At 50.7% G+C, this 15163-nt stretch overlaps 2 protein-coding genes across 2 annotated transcripts; both read right to left on the bottom strand.

Annotated features, from left to right (window-relative positions):
* Positions 1 to 402: 402 nt before the first annotated feature.
* Trim17 (tripartite motif containing 17) lies at positions 403 to 9049 on the bottom strand. The gene is made up of 7 exons (XM_021643246.2): positions 8967 to 9049; positions 6974 to 7407; positions 5473 to 5568; positions 3278 to 3508; positions 1919 to 1941; positions 1722 to 1825; positions 403 to 1343 (listed from the first exon to the last, which is right to left on the bottom strand). The coding sequence occupies exons 2-7, from the start codon at positions 7400 to 7402 to the stop codon at positions 790 to 792; spliced, it is 1437 nt and encodes a 478-aa protein (XP_021498921.1). The 5' UTR covers positions 7403 to 7407; positions 8967 to 9049; the 3' UTR covers positions 403 to 789.
* Positions 9050 to 10603: 1554 nt separating this feature from the next.
* Positions 10604 to 11164, bottom strand: H3-4 (H3.4 histone, cluster member). Its single transcript, XM_021643297.2, has one exon. The coding sequence runs from the start codon at positions 11162 to 11164 to the stop codon at positions 10754 to 10756; it is 411 nt and encodes a 136-aa protein (XP_021498972.2). The 3' UTR covers positions 10604 to 10753.
* Positions 11165 to 15163: the final 3999 nt, after the last annotated feature.

Below are 15163 nucleotides of genomic sequence, written 5' to 3' on the forward strand. Positions count from 1 at the left end.
GCCGCTTTTGTCTTGGATTGGTCGCTGCTTGTCACACGGCCCGGGGGTGGGACCGAGTTCTAGCGCGTGAGAGTGCGTTTTCGCGGGGATAGGTCTCCGCCGCGGGTTCCAGAAGGGATGTAGTGATGAGCAGGACGACCCCGAGGACATGGAAGCACCCGAGCGCCGTGGGCAGGGAGTTGTCAGTTTCCTTGTGCGCTTTCACCTTGGACCCACAGCACCCCTGGAGTGTTTCGCTCAACGCCTCCAGGGTCACCCTCATGTCTGGGGTAGAACTGAGTGATTCGGGATAGGGAAGGAGATGCGGCATCACGCCGTGAGCCCAGAAGGCTCATACTGGAAACCACCGCAGAAACGCGCCATGCCAGCGCACCGCCTCACCTGACTCTTGGGGTGCTCATGACTTGTAACGGGATTGGGGAGCAAGGGGAGCCTTGATTATTTTAAGAGGGCCAGAGTGGGTGGGCCCCCTAACACGCCTTGGGGCGGGATAAAGCTAACAAAACAGAAGACCAACTTGCCCAAAGAGCAGGTATATATTTAGAAATTAATCCACTCGGAAATGTCGGGACTCTTTCCAAAGTTCCCCCATTTAGCTAGCATCTTATCAGTGGTCGATTACATTTGAGCATTTTAATCGTGATTGAATTTCGGTTGGTTGTCCTGCCAGTACAGGTAATTGAATCTTAGCGCCCCCAGAAGAAGCCTGGGTAGGTGACCACGGTGGTGAAGCACCCTGCCTTCCGGGGAACCAGGGCACGTTCAGAGTCTGTGCCCGGCCCCAAGCCTCTATCCTTTCACCCACATGGTCACTGTGGAGATAACCATTTGACCCGACTTTGGAGAGCCCAGGCAGAAAAACGGCAGCAGTGGCCCAGGGAAGGAAGCCTGGGAGAAGCTGTGCAAGTGGGAGCCGTCATTCACACTGTAGAAGGACACCTCCCCAGCCTGGAAGTCCAGGAAGATGCCCATGTGGCTGGGGGGTTCGACCAGCGTGACTGGAGTGGTGGTGTGGGGTAACAGCGGCAAGTGCTTCTTCCCCTTGGACAGCTGCACTACCCAGAAACCATTTTCCGGGCACTTGGGCACCTTGTCCTTCCGGCTCACGTTGTCCCTGCACACGCCCAAGGCCCAAAGTGCATCCCCAGTGAGATTCATGCCCACTTCCCAGTAATGCCTTCCAGAGGAAAAGCTCTTCTGCCCCACAGCGCAGGGGTAGGCCAGGAACCGGTCCTTGTTGTACGGCGGGCTGCTCTCTAGCGGTGGGCTCAGGTACCGCCTCTGGCGGCTCTCGTACAGGAGGAGATAAGGGTATGCCGAGCTGGGGTCCGGCACCACATCTTCTGCAGAGGGTCCATGTGGACAGAGAAAAGTAGGGGTCATTCAAGGTCAAAGGTGGAAGGGCCAGAACCCTCAAGATGGGCAGGGTGGGACATGGTGGCCAAATGGCTCATTTTCCATATTCACCCCAAAGCCTCCCCCCTCCACCAGTCCCAGCTGAGATTGCCTCAGGATGCCATACTCCAAATCCCCATGGACAATGATGGTGAGTCACTAGGGCTAAATGGGGCCAACGTAATTCATCAGACTTGGAAAGACGGTAAGTACAGTTTAAGACACTAATTTCCCGTTGGTAGCCCTGGTCCTGTGGGGTGGCCGGGTAAGGCAGAGCAGTGCCCAGAGAACTGAGGTCATGGTTGGAGACCCAGGTCCCCACTTACCTTGGAAACTTTTGAGTACCTCTATCTGTCCTGGAACTCTGCATATGGTCCTGATAGCCACGGGGAGGGACACCTCTGGGTACTGCATGCTGAGGTTCTCCTTCCTCCAGGGAACACAGACTCATGTCTTCTCTGGCTCCATGTGGCCTTCCCTCACCCACCTCCACCAGTATCCTCTATTGAGGGTGACAGAGTACCTGATCAAGATGTTCTTCACATCCTGCAAACAACAGGGAGGAGAGCTCAGAGCTGATCCTGCTTGCCAGTATCAATGCCCGTATCTATTGTCCACTACATTGGGACAGGTCCTCTGCTGGGCGTTCCCTCCCCAGATAACAGCTTTGTACACTCCCTGGAATCTTCCCTTTCACTGCCACTTGGCAGACCCTAAGTATTTCCTCAGTCCATGATCACAAACCTGGGGTCTGGGCGGCGTTGATGAGGAGACAAGCCATGGGAAGCCTGCTGGGCACCTACCTTTTCAGGAGTGGAGACAGAAGGTAAGGGCCCTGCTAAGCAAGCTCTCTATCACTGAGCCACACCCCCAAGCTCCTTACACGGTACTTCCTCCCTCTGAGGCAAGTAAGCCATGGATCTGAAGTCCTTGCAGACGCCATGCTTTTGTGTGTGGATGTGTACACATTACAGTATAGTCTGAGTCTGGCCCAGAAAATGCTAATGCCATAGAGCAGGAGCTCCCCAACAGTGAACTGTGGTAGCTTTGTGCATCCATCTAGGCAGCCTCAGCACAGGACTCTCTGAGCTTCACCTACAGGGGCTGCTCCTGTGGTGTCACGTGTGCACACCCACAGATTCCCTCACGGTAGATTTGCTAGCTAAGGCAGGTATTGGCGATAACGCACAGCATGGATGTATTGAAGAAAGGGCTGAGTCACACCCTGGTGTGGATTTTTACCACACACCTCAGAACAGCGTACAGTTTAGAACGCATGGATTGTTTACATCTGGATTTTTTTGTTTCCCCTTCAATATTTTCAGGCTAAGCATAAGTGAAGCCACTCAGGAAGTTAAGCTGTGGATAAGGAGAGAGCAGGGTCCCGAGTTTCCCTCTTTGGACCCCAGCAGCTGCAGATCCAGTTGGGGTGCATGGGAGAGTGGGGAAAAGAAGTGAGGGCAGGGAGTTCAGTGGAGAGGGCTTGAGGGCTGTGGTCCCTGGAGCTTGTCTGGAAACCCAGACTCTACAGACTTTCTCAAGCACCATTACCATCCTGGCCTGGAAGACTACAGGAGTTCATGGTGTTTCCCAATGGTCCTCTACCTTGTCTGGATGTAGTGTGTTCCCAGCAAAACTGAGTTGGAATTTAACTGCTAGTGTTACAGTGTTGAGCAGTCATAGTGTGGGGCCCTTAAGGTGATTAGGCCACAGGGGAAGGAAAATAAATAAGGGGTGGTGAAAAAGTCAGCTTGCCCTCATTCACTCTGGCAGGTGCTGGCGGGCCTTTTGTCAAGAGCCTTCACCGTAGCAACGACAGCAAGGTGCGCTCCCTGGTTTGTGGCAGTGCAGGGAAAAATGCCTCGGAACCCTCTGGCCTCACCTGCAGCATCTGGAGGGGCTCCTGCTGGCTCCGCTCCTCCAGCTGCATCAGGAGCAGGTCCAGGGAGCGGCTTTGGCGATCCAGGCAGGTCTTGCTGTCCTGCAGCCTCCCTAAGGTACACTCTTCCTCCTCCTTCAGGACCTGGAGGACCCTGCGCTCCTCCTCCACCAGGAACAGGACCACCTTCTGGAACTCCTCCAGGATACGCTCTCTCCGCTCTTTCACTCTCTCCTGTGGAGAGTGGTGTAGTGGAAGTTTGGGTTTCTTTTAAAAAAAAGTTATGTAAACAGGTTTTTGTTTAATCCCGAGTGTGGAATATGGAGCTGCTTTTAGATTGTCCACAGCCGATAACAGCCTCCTGTGGCTCAGAAAGGGGCATGGTCTTTGCCAGCTGGAGATAAGCTTAACTCTGAGGACTCGGAGAGGGTATAAATACCAGAGCACAGAGAGGAGAAGGAAGAGGGCTGCTGCTGGTTAGCCGGGCTGCTGGATATCCCGACTGCGAAGATTGGAACTGCCCTCAAGGGACCGAATCGAAAGAGATCTACATCCCCTAGCACGTCTAACCTCCTTCCTCTCCTACCTAGGGTTGGGGAGTTGGAAGAGAGGTAGAGGCTTAAGGAGCCCCAAATAAAGTTTAAAAAATAGCACCTACAGAGCAGGGACCGCCAGCACTATGAGGGTGAGGAAATCCCAAAAGGGTGGATTTCCTCAGGGTCGCCACAGCAATTGTGGACACTCATAAAAAGGACAGGGTCTCCTAACAATGAGATTAAAAGTCAGAATGGAGTTACCCATTCTGACTTGTCTCTAAAGCTGTTGATCAAAGAAACTCATCAGAAACTCATAAGAAACCAGAGTTTCAGAGATAATAGCTAAACTTCCCAAACAAGCCCTTCATTCCTGCTGTCCTTGTTCCTTCCCTTTCACTCGAACAATTGTGTCTCTTTGTCTCTCTCTTTGTGTCTGTCTCTTGTTTGTGTGTGTGTGTTCCGTACTGTTTGTCTTCCTTTTCTTCTGAGACAGGCTCTTCCTATGTAGCCTGGGGTGCCCTGGGACTCTCTATGTAGTCCACGAATTAACAGAGATCTTGCTTTTGCCTCCTTGAGTTCTGGGGACACACACATGCACCAAGCCCAACCCCTTCCCTACCCCAGAAGCCATTTCCAGCGAACAGGAGGAAGTCAATCCTGGCCCAACAAGTACCATAAGATGACCAGCTGTTAACTAGCCATTTTCGTATTGTCCTCCTGATCCCACTTTACAAGGAATATAACTTTGAAATGAAAGGACCAATCTGCAGCCCTTCTCAGTATCCAAAATCAAAGATACGGCCCACATTTATTTTATGGAAGCATTTCCTGATTCTAGAACAAAGAAATAGAGCTATTTAAGATCTGAACTAAATTTAAAAATTCTTAAAAGGGGCCTGGAGAGATGGCTTAGCAGTTAAGGACACTTCCAGAGGACCAGGGTTTGATTCCCAGGCACCCATATAGTGGCTCACACCTATCTTTAACTCCAGTTCCAGGGGGATCTAATGTCCTCTTATGGCCTTGTTGGGCATTGCATGTACATTGTATATAAACATGCTGGCAAATACCAATACACATAAAATGAAGATGATTTTTAAAAAGAAAAGGTCTGAACTAGCCACATGCATAGCAGTGCACACCTGTAGTCATAAGTATTTCGGAGGCTGAGACAGGGGGATCACTTTTTTATATAATTTAATTTTATTTTATGAACATCAGTTCCCTTGGAACTGGAGGTACAAACAGCTGTGATGTCGGTGCTGGGAATTGAACCCGGGTCCTTTGGAAGAATAGCCAGTTCTCTTTACCACTGAGCCATCTCTCAAGGCTAACCTGAGTAATTTATGGAAACCCATCTACAGACAAAAATTTTTCAAAGGGGTTGTTCGTCCTCTGACAAACTTCATATATTCTAGCAGGCTCCACCTGAGGCTCACTTTTCATCTGAGGTCCATCCTCACTATCAATTAAGATCATCTTTTAAAATCCCGTTTACCTGTCTTGTGTAACCTTAATTCCCAGGTCTGCCAGCAAGCCTGCAGGGCACAGGAACCCTTTCCTCCTGCCAAGTAGATACCGGACGCCCTGAAAGGCGCTTCCTGCCACAGGTGAGGGTGGGAACAGGCACACAGGGTGGAATGGCGGCCGCTGGGCACCCACCTGCCACTCAGTTAAGCTCTGTTCCTCCTTGACACGAAGTGTCTCTGTCTTCATCATCTCCCCCCGAAGATACGTTATGTCCTCCTCCAACTTCAGCTGGACACACAAACACAGGCCTCGGGTCAGCAGATTCCCCCCTCTGCCCGTGTCTGGACTGCCTGTGGTCTCTGAGGGTGCACTGATCACAGAGATGCCCTTACAGGAGAGTTCAGGGAACAAGACGGTCCCCACCCCTGGCCCAGCCAAACAAACCAAATCTGCTTCAGCGGTGGGGAGTCCATAATACAACACATAATACAACAACATAATACAACACACATAAACAAATGATCCCATATAAATGGAGAGCAGAAGGGTCCAGCTTTCCTGCTCCGGTGCCTAAGCCAGGCCAGGACCCCTGAGCTAGAGGCCGTGAAATGATCAGGAGAGCCTCTCTTCACCGGGGTTTTGGAGGTTAGACCACTGTAATGTACCCTGTATTGTAAATTGTCTTCGCTGCTTGAACTCATGGGAGAACCTGGCTTTGGAAGCACTGCCCCCCCCCATCTATTTTAGACTTACTCAGGCATATTTGTGTCAACATGCTTTTGAAAGGCCCTTGTCCTAGGATGGGCTGGTCCCCTAACTCTGTGACAGGTAGGAGAAACAACCAAACAGCAAAATAGCCCAAAAATAAAAAAATAAAGTCTTATTGGGAACTAGAAGACAAGCTGCTTTCAACAGAGGTCACTGTTGTTTATCCTGTGATATAAAAATGTATCTAGTGGAAAAACAGAAGCCTGAAGTTCAGTCATGGGAAGCACATCATGGAGAGAAAGCTCCATTTAAAGAAACAAAAAACAAAAGAAAACAAAGAAGCAAACAAAGTTGAGGCTGACTGCCTCAACTTCCTCAGGCAATTCTGCTAGCATTTTTAAGTCCCTGACTTGATGATGTTGCCTTGTTTCTCTAGATCAGGCTCCTCTCTCAACTGTCTCTGCTGGACGTCGTCAACTCATTTGATGACATTTTTGCTACCTATCTACCACTTTTATCTGCTACTATTTTCACTATTGCCTGCTCTGTGCTTGGTTGACTCACTCATTAATAAGCATGGCTGCTGTAGAAGCATGGCTGCTGTAGACCACCTTGGGAACATGCAGATCCTGTCACACACCTATTTTGTTCTGAGGGGCGTGCTGTTGCTTGGCCTCCAACCTACACATTCCTATTGTGGCTGTTTCCGGGTGTGCCCCCGCCGCCTCCATATCTATTTATACATATACATATGTATATATGTACATATATTTACATGTGTGATGTATATATTTACATATGTAACACACACACACACTAGTTAGCACCAGTAAAGTGAAGGTCCACATTTCTCACACCTTGAGGAGAGGCCGACTTGACAGAACTCTGCTGCATCTCCCTAGCGAGTGATCAGGAGCCCCTGGTCATACTTCCCCTTGCCGAGCAAGGTTCATCTTGGACAAGCAGCCCCAGGCCCTACATTCACCTTATATTCCTTCGCAGCCTCATCCACAGGCAACACCCTGTGCATCCGGTGCTCCTGGGCCTCCCTGCAGACCACACAAATGGGGCTCTGGTCATCCTGGCAGAACAGCTTGAGGGGCTCTTGGTGGAGTTGACACAGGTCTTGCTTCTGTAGCCCGGGGTGCTGGCGGGCCATCTCAGCCACCTTTGTGAGCAGGCGGTTGGGCCTCAGGTTCCTCTGAGGGGACATCTCCCTGCACTCGGGGCAAGGGAAGGAGCCCTTCTGCTTCTTCTTCCCTTTCTTGGCCTTCCCCTTATCCCAGCTCATCTGGATGCATTCTCTGCAGAAGTTGTGGCCACAGGCAGTCATCACAGGATCAGTGAAGTAGTCGAGACAGATGGAACATGTGGCCTCCTCTTGCAACCTTCTGGCAAGTTCCATAGCATCCATGGCTCCTAGGGGGAAAACAAGGGGAAGGTTTCCACTGTAACCCCAAAGGCAGGCAGGATGACAGAGCTGGTGCCCTGGCCAACTCTCTAGAGACCCTGCGCAGCATTCATGCCTCCTCTTGATCCTTCAGATGAGAAGAGCTGGTGCCAAACGTGGGATATAAAGACACCATGACCAAATGCTAGCCAGCCCCCTGAAGCTCCACTGCCAAGCCTGGACTCGGTGCCTAGGTCAGCTTAGCTACAAGCTCCTCTGTGTGCCTTCTGGGACTCCTGAGCTATTTGTGACCAATAGAGGGGCTGAGGTGGCTACATCAAAGGGTGGGGGCGGAGCATCGCTGTGAGGGGTCGGGGTGGGGACAGAAATGGGGCTTTGGTGGTCACGGGTGTGGCAATGGATATGGGAAAGAGATGAGGAGTGGGGCTCGCCGTTTTGGGTGGGACTGAGAGGGGTGGGAGGGGATGAAGGCGGGCTTTTGTGGCCCAGGTGGGGACTTGAGGGAGAGTTTGGTGGGGTTTACAGGGATGGAGGCCAGGAAAATGGAAAGGGGGCAGTTTAGAAGTTGGGGTCTGAAAACTAGTCCAAGGCCTGCCTCTGCTCTAGGGCCACACGCCCACCCCCAAAAGGCTGCAATCGGGACAAGAGTCAGAACAATGTCTTTAACAGATCGCTGGTAATCCAAAGAAGCTTACAAAAGAACGGAGATCCTTTCAGTTGAGACAGTGCAGAGAAGACACAACACAAAACAAACACAGGGGCTCCGTGCAGATGCGCGGACGCACAAACACTTGCACACACAAACACAGGGGCTACAGCTAAGACACATGCAGACACCTGTACATACAAGCTTACACGCAGGTAAACACCTTTGTACCTGCACAAGAACACATCCACACAGAAAACACGTGCGAGCACACTCACACATCGTACAAGCCCAGGCATGTGAACACAGCCGCACTCTGCAGGCACATACAACATACATGTGCACAAGCAAGCGTGTACATATGCACACACACACACTTGTAAACACATGCTCAATGCACAGGGCACCCCTAGAGTCCTGCCGCCCCAGGCTGTGAAGACCCTGAACTGTCCCCCATTCTGCTCTCTAAGGTCCTTATTGAGAGTTCAGGAAATGTTGCTGACTCAGTGCTCCCCTCCCGTCCCCCCTTCTCAATTCTTAATGCCAAGGCATCTTCTGATATTTTGGAGCAGCTGCCACGTTAATTTCATCCGAACTTTCTGTGAGCAGAGCACAGGGCATTAGCTCCTCCGGAACCAACCTCAAAAGTCCTAAGGGGCACAGCAGGGTCAGAACCAGGGCCAAAGTAGGGGACCTGGCTTCCCTAGAGACAGAGCTCGGGGCTCTTGGTCACTTAAGGTCTTTTGTCCATGAGGGCTCATCTAGGAGGCCCACAGTAGTCCATGATCGAAGCCTATGATTCGAAGTGTGACTTTTGCTGGGGGCAGGATGGCTGGCTAAGACAGGAGGTCATGGCGACCTAGGACAGGAGGGGCCCCTAAGTGTCAGCCCAGAGGATACAGAAGTTCTCTGAGTACTTACAAGGAAGGAGCCTTGCACTGCGCCAGGTGCCCAGGGCTAGGTGCGCCGCGTTGTGGAAAGGCTGAGTTTGTGCCACAGCACTGGGAGAGGCCAGGGTCTGGGGCAGAAGGGCTTTGTGGCGTCAACTCACGCAGGCAGGTTGAGTGACCTCAGCGGGGCGGGGCTGAGGTCGCTACATCAACGGGTGGGGGCGGAGCATCGCTGGTGAGGGGTGGGGCCAACAACGAGGGGGCGGGGACAGAAATGGGGCTTTGGTGGTCACGGGTGTGGCAATGGATATGGGAAAGAGATGAGGAGTGGGGCTCGCCGTTTTTGGTGGGACTGAGAGGGGTGGGAGGGGACGGAGGCGGGCTTTTGTGGCCTAGGTGGGGACTTCAGGGAGAGTTTGGTGGGGTTTACAGGGATGGAGGCCAGGAAAATGGGGACTGAAAGCCAGGCTGCTTAAAGCCAGCAGGCATATCTCTGTTGGCTTCCCACTGCCTGCTGTACACATACGCCAGGAAGGGGACTAGTGAGTCTGGTCTACAAAGCGAGTTCCAGGACAGCCAGTGCTACACTGACTCCCCCCCCCACACACACACACAATAAGTTGGGGCTGAGTGGTTAAAGACAGGGGCCTGGGCCTGGAGTTGGCAGCCCTAGCTCTCTTGGTTTGTTAGCACCTAGACCAGGCAGGAAGGAAGCAGCTGTGACAGTGGAAAGCAGGGAAGTTTTCTGCCATCATCTGCAGGGTTTTGTTTGTGAGCGCTTGTGTAGCACAGGCTGTACTGAAATTCCACCCAGGCTCCTGCCTCAGCTTCTCCAGCTGGGCACTACCGAATGAGTTCTCAGGTGGCTTTGAGACACTGGCCCAGCATGCCTGGAGTCTCAGTCCAACCAAAAGACTGACTGGACAGCTAAAGATGAGGCTTGGGGTAAGGGGTTAAAGGGGGGAAAAGGCAGGAATCAGATCCCTAGATGCCATCCTCATGGCTAGACAGCCTGGCTTTCTGGAGATGGTGGCCACATGGGTGTAGATCGCTGCCTCTCCCAGAGCAGGCTGCGCTGCAGTGTGTCCTGGGCAGTATCTTCCCCGGCAAATGTGTAGAGCAGGCAGCGGGAAGCCAGCAGACTCTTGGGGAGTAGCATTGGATAGCTGGTTCTAAGGTCTCCCCTCTTCTCATGGCCTTCGCGCTTCCTTTCCATCCCGTCTACTTCCGTTCGGAATAAAGGAACCACAGAAACTTAAAAGTAGCTTAAAAAACCAAACGAATAGGTATCAGCACCACAGGAACACATTATCCGCCCTCACAGACGGGCAAAGCTAGCAGGAACTAGATTTTAATAAAACACTGAACTACTTTCTGCTCTAGAAGGCCGACTTCAACGCGCCGGAAGAGCCAGTCTTAGGTGCAGGCAAGTGTGCCTTAAGATACAAGGCAGAGTGACACAGCTTACTCGGCCAGCAGCTGCCGTATGACTGAGGACGTATCCAGTCAGCCGTGTGCAAACGGGCCGGAGGGGTGGCAGTGGATTTGCTGCTCACGGAAGCTGGGCTCCCGCCTTCACTCGGCAAGGCCAGTTACCAGCACCACTGCCAACCTTGCACCGCGACGGTCCAGGCCGAGCGGAGGCAGGTTAGAACGCGGTGGAACTGCGGGCTGAACAGCGAGTGTCCACCGCCAGGCCTGTCCCCGCACAGGAGGCTGAGGGACCTATAGGTCACAACTGCTTTTTCAGACTCGGTGGGTGGCTCTGAAAAGAGCCTTTGGGTCGGTGAGCGGAGCGAGGTCAGGAGCCGGCGCCCCCTACGCGCGCTCTCCGCGAATGCGACGGGCCAGCTGGATGTCCTTGGGCATGATGGTGACGCGCTTGGCGTGGATGGCGCACAGGTTGGTGTCCTCGAAGAGGCCCACGAGGTAGGACTCGCAGGCCTCCTGCAGCGCCATCACCGCGGAGCTCTGGAAGCGCAGGTCTGTCTTGAAGTCCTGCGCGATCTCGCGCACCAGGCGCTGGAAGGGCAGCTTGCGGATCAGCAGCTCGGTGGACTTCTGGTAGCGCCGGATCTCGCGCAGCGCCACGGTGCCCGGATGGTAGCGGTGCGGCTTCTTCACGCCCCCCGTGGCCGGCGCACTCTTGCGCGCCACCTTGGTGGCTAGCTGCTTCCGCGGCGCCTTGCCGCCTGTTGACTTCCGCGCTGTCTGCTTGGTGCGAGCCATCGTTCCGAGCTTCTGTCTTCCCTGTCCTCGAGTGACAGAGTGTGGAGCGCTGTCACTGCTTTTATAGAGCCAACTGCATTCTTATTGGCTGCCTGCCAGGTGCCATTATGGGATGCTGCGCTCTGATTGGCTGCCCACCAGGCGCCATTATAGGATGCTGCGCTCTGATTGGTCCATTCGGGGCTCTCCTTTACAGCCTGCCCCTTATATTCTCTCTGAGCCCAGTGGCCTCCAAAGCCATCAGCTGAGGCTTTGTAGGAGGGTGGAAGGGATTTTAGAAAAACTTAAAAAGTCCTTTTTTGCAGAGCCTTTTGTTGTTATAACCTTGCCTCAACTGCCAAGTCACAAAGAACCTTCTAGAACCTCTCCGCATGCCTCCTTTATATGGCAGCAGGGCACAGCTTTCCTGAGTTCTGGGATACCAGAAAAATCTCCATGGTTTAAGGGGGGCAGCTGACGCCGCCTTCTGTTGGCACCAGGCATGCAAGTGGCACAAAGCATACATGCAGGCGAAACATCCATACACAGAAAAAAAATTTTTTTTTAATTAAAAAAAAAAAAATTTGGACCGTGACAAATTCCCAACTTTGCTATATCAGCAATTAGCCGAACTGGTTCTCTCTGGTCAGGCTTAAGAGATGTGGCCTCTTCATTTTGTTTTGTACCCCTGCCCCAACTTTGGATCAACATCCCTCTTCCTTAAAGAGCCTGTGGTGGTTTAAATGAGATTCCTCCCCTCTTCCCCATAGGCTCATATCTGAATGCTTTGCCCCTAGTTGTAACTGTTTTAGGAAGGATTAGGAGGTGTGGCTTTGTTAGAAGAGGTGTGACCCTGGGGTTGGGCTTTGAGGTTTTGAAAGCCTGCACTGAGCTGAACTCTGCCTCCTGCCTCCTGCCTGCTCATCTGAGTATCTGAAAGGAAGCAGCACCCTGCCGGCCGGCCTGCCCGCCTGCCTGCCCGCCTGCCTGCCAGGCTTCTTGTCATGTTGATCAGACACTCACCCTCTGAAACGGTAAGTTAGCGCCCAACTAAATGCTTTCTTGGTCACAGTATCTTCTCACAGCGATAGAACGTTAACCGTGACAACCTCCTAGAACAGGCCTTCCCCTTGTCCCACAATTTTCCAGAACCGGAAACAGGACGACTTTCAAGATCCCGGGGATTTCTTATTTTCTAGCTGGTCCACACACAACCCTCAGCTTTCATGCAAAACGATCACTGGGAAGCTGGGAATGTTGACACGTACCTGTAACACCCAACTTGGCTGGTAAAGTTAGCCAAATCAAGAATCCAAAGTCATCCTTTCCCACATAGTTCACTTATCAAAGTCTCTAGTAGCTTCTGAGATCCTTATTTGGGGAATGTGATACTGGGATTTTTGTTTGTGAGCTACTTTTTTTTTTAATGATAAATGACTAATTCTTATTTATTCAGTGTACTACTTATAACTGTCTAGTATCAGCAGAAATAATTTTAATAAATGTTAGAGAAGCTTCATTACTTTTTAAAGATGTATTGATTTGTATGTGTGTGTGTGTGTGTGTGCTTGTGTGGGTTTAAGTGCACCATTTGTGTTTAGGAGCTGGCAGAGGCCAGAGGGCATCAGAACTCCTGGAACTGGAGTTATGGTAGGTTGTGAGTCACCTGATGTGGTGTAGGAACTAAACCTGGATTTTCTACAACAGGAATTGCTCTTAACCAATGAGCCGGCTCCAGCCCCAAAAATCTTGCTTATTTTTAATCTCTCTGTCTTAATTAAGGTTTCTATTGCAGGCAACTCTTATTAAAACAAAAACATTTAATTGGGGCTGGCTTACAGTTTCAGAGGTCCATTGTTGTCATGTCGGGAAGCGTGGTGGCACACAGATATGGTGCTTAAAAGGGAACTGGCTTGGCAGGCAGCAGGAAGACATAAAGACTCTGGGCCTGGCTTGAGCATGTGAAACATCAAAGCCCACCCAGTGACACACTTCTTTCAACAAGGCCAAATGTCCTAATTCTTTCAAATAATGTTATTCCCTATGAGGGCCCATGGGAACCATTTTCGTTCAAACCACCAGATTGCCAAATAGCATGATTACAAAGCTTCTTATGTTTGAAGGATCTCACTTTCCTTTGAATACCCTGTTTTCATCATGGCATCAGGAAGTCGTGGCTGGTTTGTATTTGTGCTCTGACTAGATGAGCATGCTATAGTTGACTTGACCCTGGTTTAGATATGCTCTTTAATCCTGCCAGATGCCAAATTTCTCTACACCATGGGCTCATGTCTCAAAGTCTGCACCCAGTTGTCAATGGCAGAGGGAAAGCTATGACTGGTAGCCTAAAGTCGATGAGAAACCAACATACTTCATTAACATATTGGGATCTGATGTGAGAAAACTGAATTCATATGGAGTTTAGTGGGATAATTAATTTTACCATTGAGAAACCTTTATACTTGAGTTTTCACAGAACTCAGGGAAATGTTGATAGTGACCATTTTTCTGCAAAGATGTATATATGAGCTTAGATTTTTTTTTAAGGCTCTGGTACTTATAAACCAGTTCTAGGGGCCAAAACAAAATACAGAGTAAATTTTAATTACACATATGTCACAGTTACTAAATTACATAGACTGGGTGATTTATAACACAGGAGACTCACTTCTCGAACTTCTGAGGGCTGGGAATGGCAAAGTCAAGGCACAGGCAGACAGGTTTGGTGTCTGGTGGGGACCATAGACAGCGGCTTCTAGTTACCTTCATATGTAGAGTGAGAACCTATACTTCAAGCCCTTTCTTAATGACTCTCACCAGAGGGAATAGGAAAAAGGAAAGAGCTGCTGTGTATCTAGATACGAAGAATATTGCCGGGGCCAGCCGGGCAGAGTCGAACGGTTCTTGAGTTGGGAGTGAGGATTAAAATTAATAAAATAAACACACAGCACACAGGAAACTTTTTAAAGGTCCAGACTCGACCACAGCAAAAGGCAGACTGCTGCAGCAAGCAGTGCCAGTCTCAAGTCTCAAGTCTCTGCCTACCTCCTCTGCCTCCAGCCTTCTGACCACTTTATTTTTTGAGTAGTTACTTTTTGCCAGTAAAACATCTCAGAACAATAGTTTAATTTGCACAAGGAGCCTGAGGAAGAGGTGTAACCCTCACAAGCTATCCCACCTGTTGTCACAAACAAAAGGAGATGGACTTGCAAGTTCTCCTCTGCCATTAGTAAAGGCCTCCTAAAAGCCATCTCTCCGCCGAGATTTAAATATCAAAGCAGGTCGCAGAGTCAGACAGAATATTATATACAAATGCGAAATTATCAAAATGACAAAATATTATAAAATACTATATTACAAAATGACAGAATATTATATACAAATACAAAATTATCAAAATGAAACCCATTGCTAAGCACAGTTAACATACGCTAATAAAAAGGAAAGAAAGTAATTACTCAAAGGCCTAGCGATAGCAGGGCGTGGTGGTCCATGCTTTATAACTGCAGCAAGCAGGGACTGCATCAGAAGGATAACGATTTTGAGGCTATCTTAGGCTACATTGCAAAGACCCTTTATCAAACAAATAAAACACTTTTAGATCTGAAAAAAAAAAAAAAAGCTTTCTGAAGCAAAGACTTCCAAAGATGACGTGGCCTGCACTCATCTCCCACGGGCCACCATCCGGGTTCGAACAATATTAGTAATTAATGGTTTCTTAGACCCCGGCGGAGGATGAAAAAGATAACCCACATAATTTCAGTCGTGAGCCGAGGACAGGACAGAATCCACCCTGTGCTGCGTTCCTACGAACGCCGTTAAACAGGAACGCGCTGACGATCACGGTGTTCCGTCTCTAGAACACGTTTGGGCAGTTTAAACACAGGCCCCGGTGCGGGCCGAGGCAGGGGAGCGGGAGCCGGTGTCCAGGGCGCGGCCGCGCGGAGGCGCTGTCCGCACGGGAGGGCGTGGGTCGTCCATTGGTGGCGCCCGGGAACCACTCTCCAGTGCCAGCCTCGC

This window comes from Meriones unguiculatus, chromosome 11 (genome assembly GCF_030254825.1).
Source record: "Meriones unguiculatus strain TT.TT164.6M chromosome 11, Bangor_MerUng_6.1, whole genome shotgun sequence".
Classification (NCBI taxonomy): Eukaryota; Metazoa; Chordata; class Mammalia; order Rodentia; family Muridae; genus Meriones; species Meriones unguiculatus.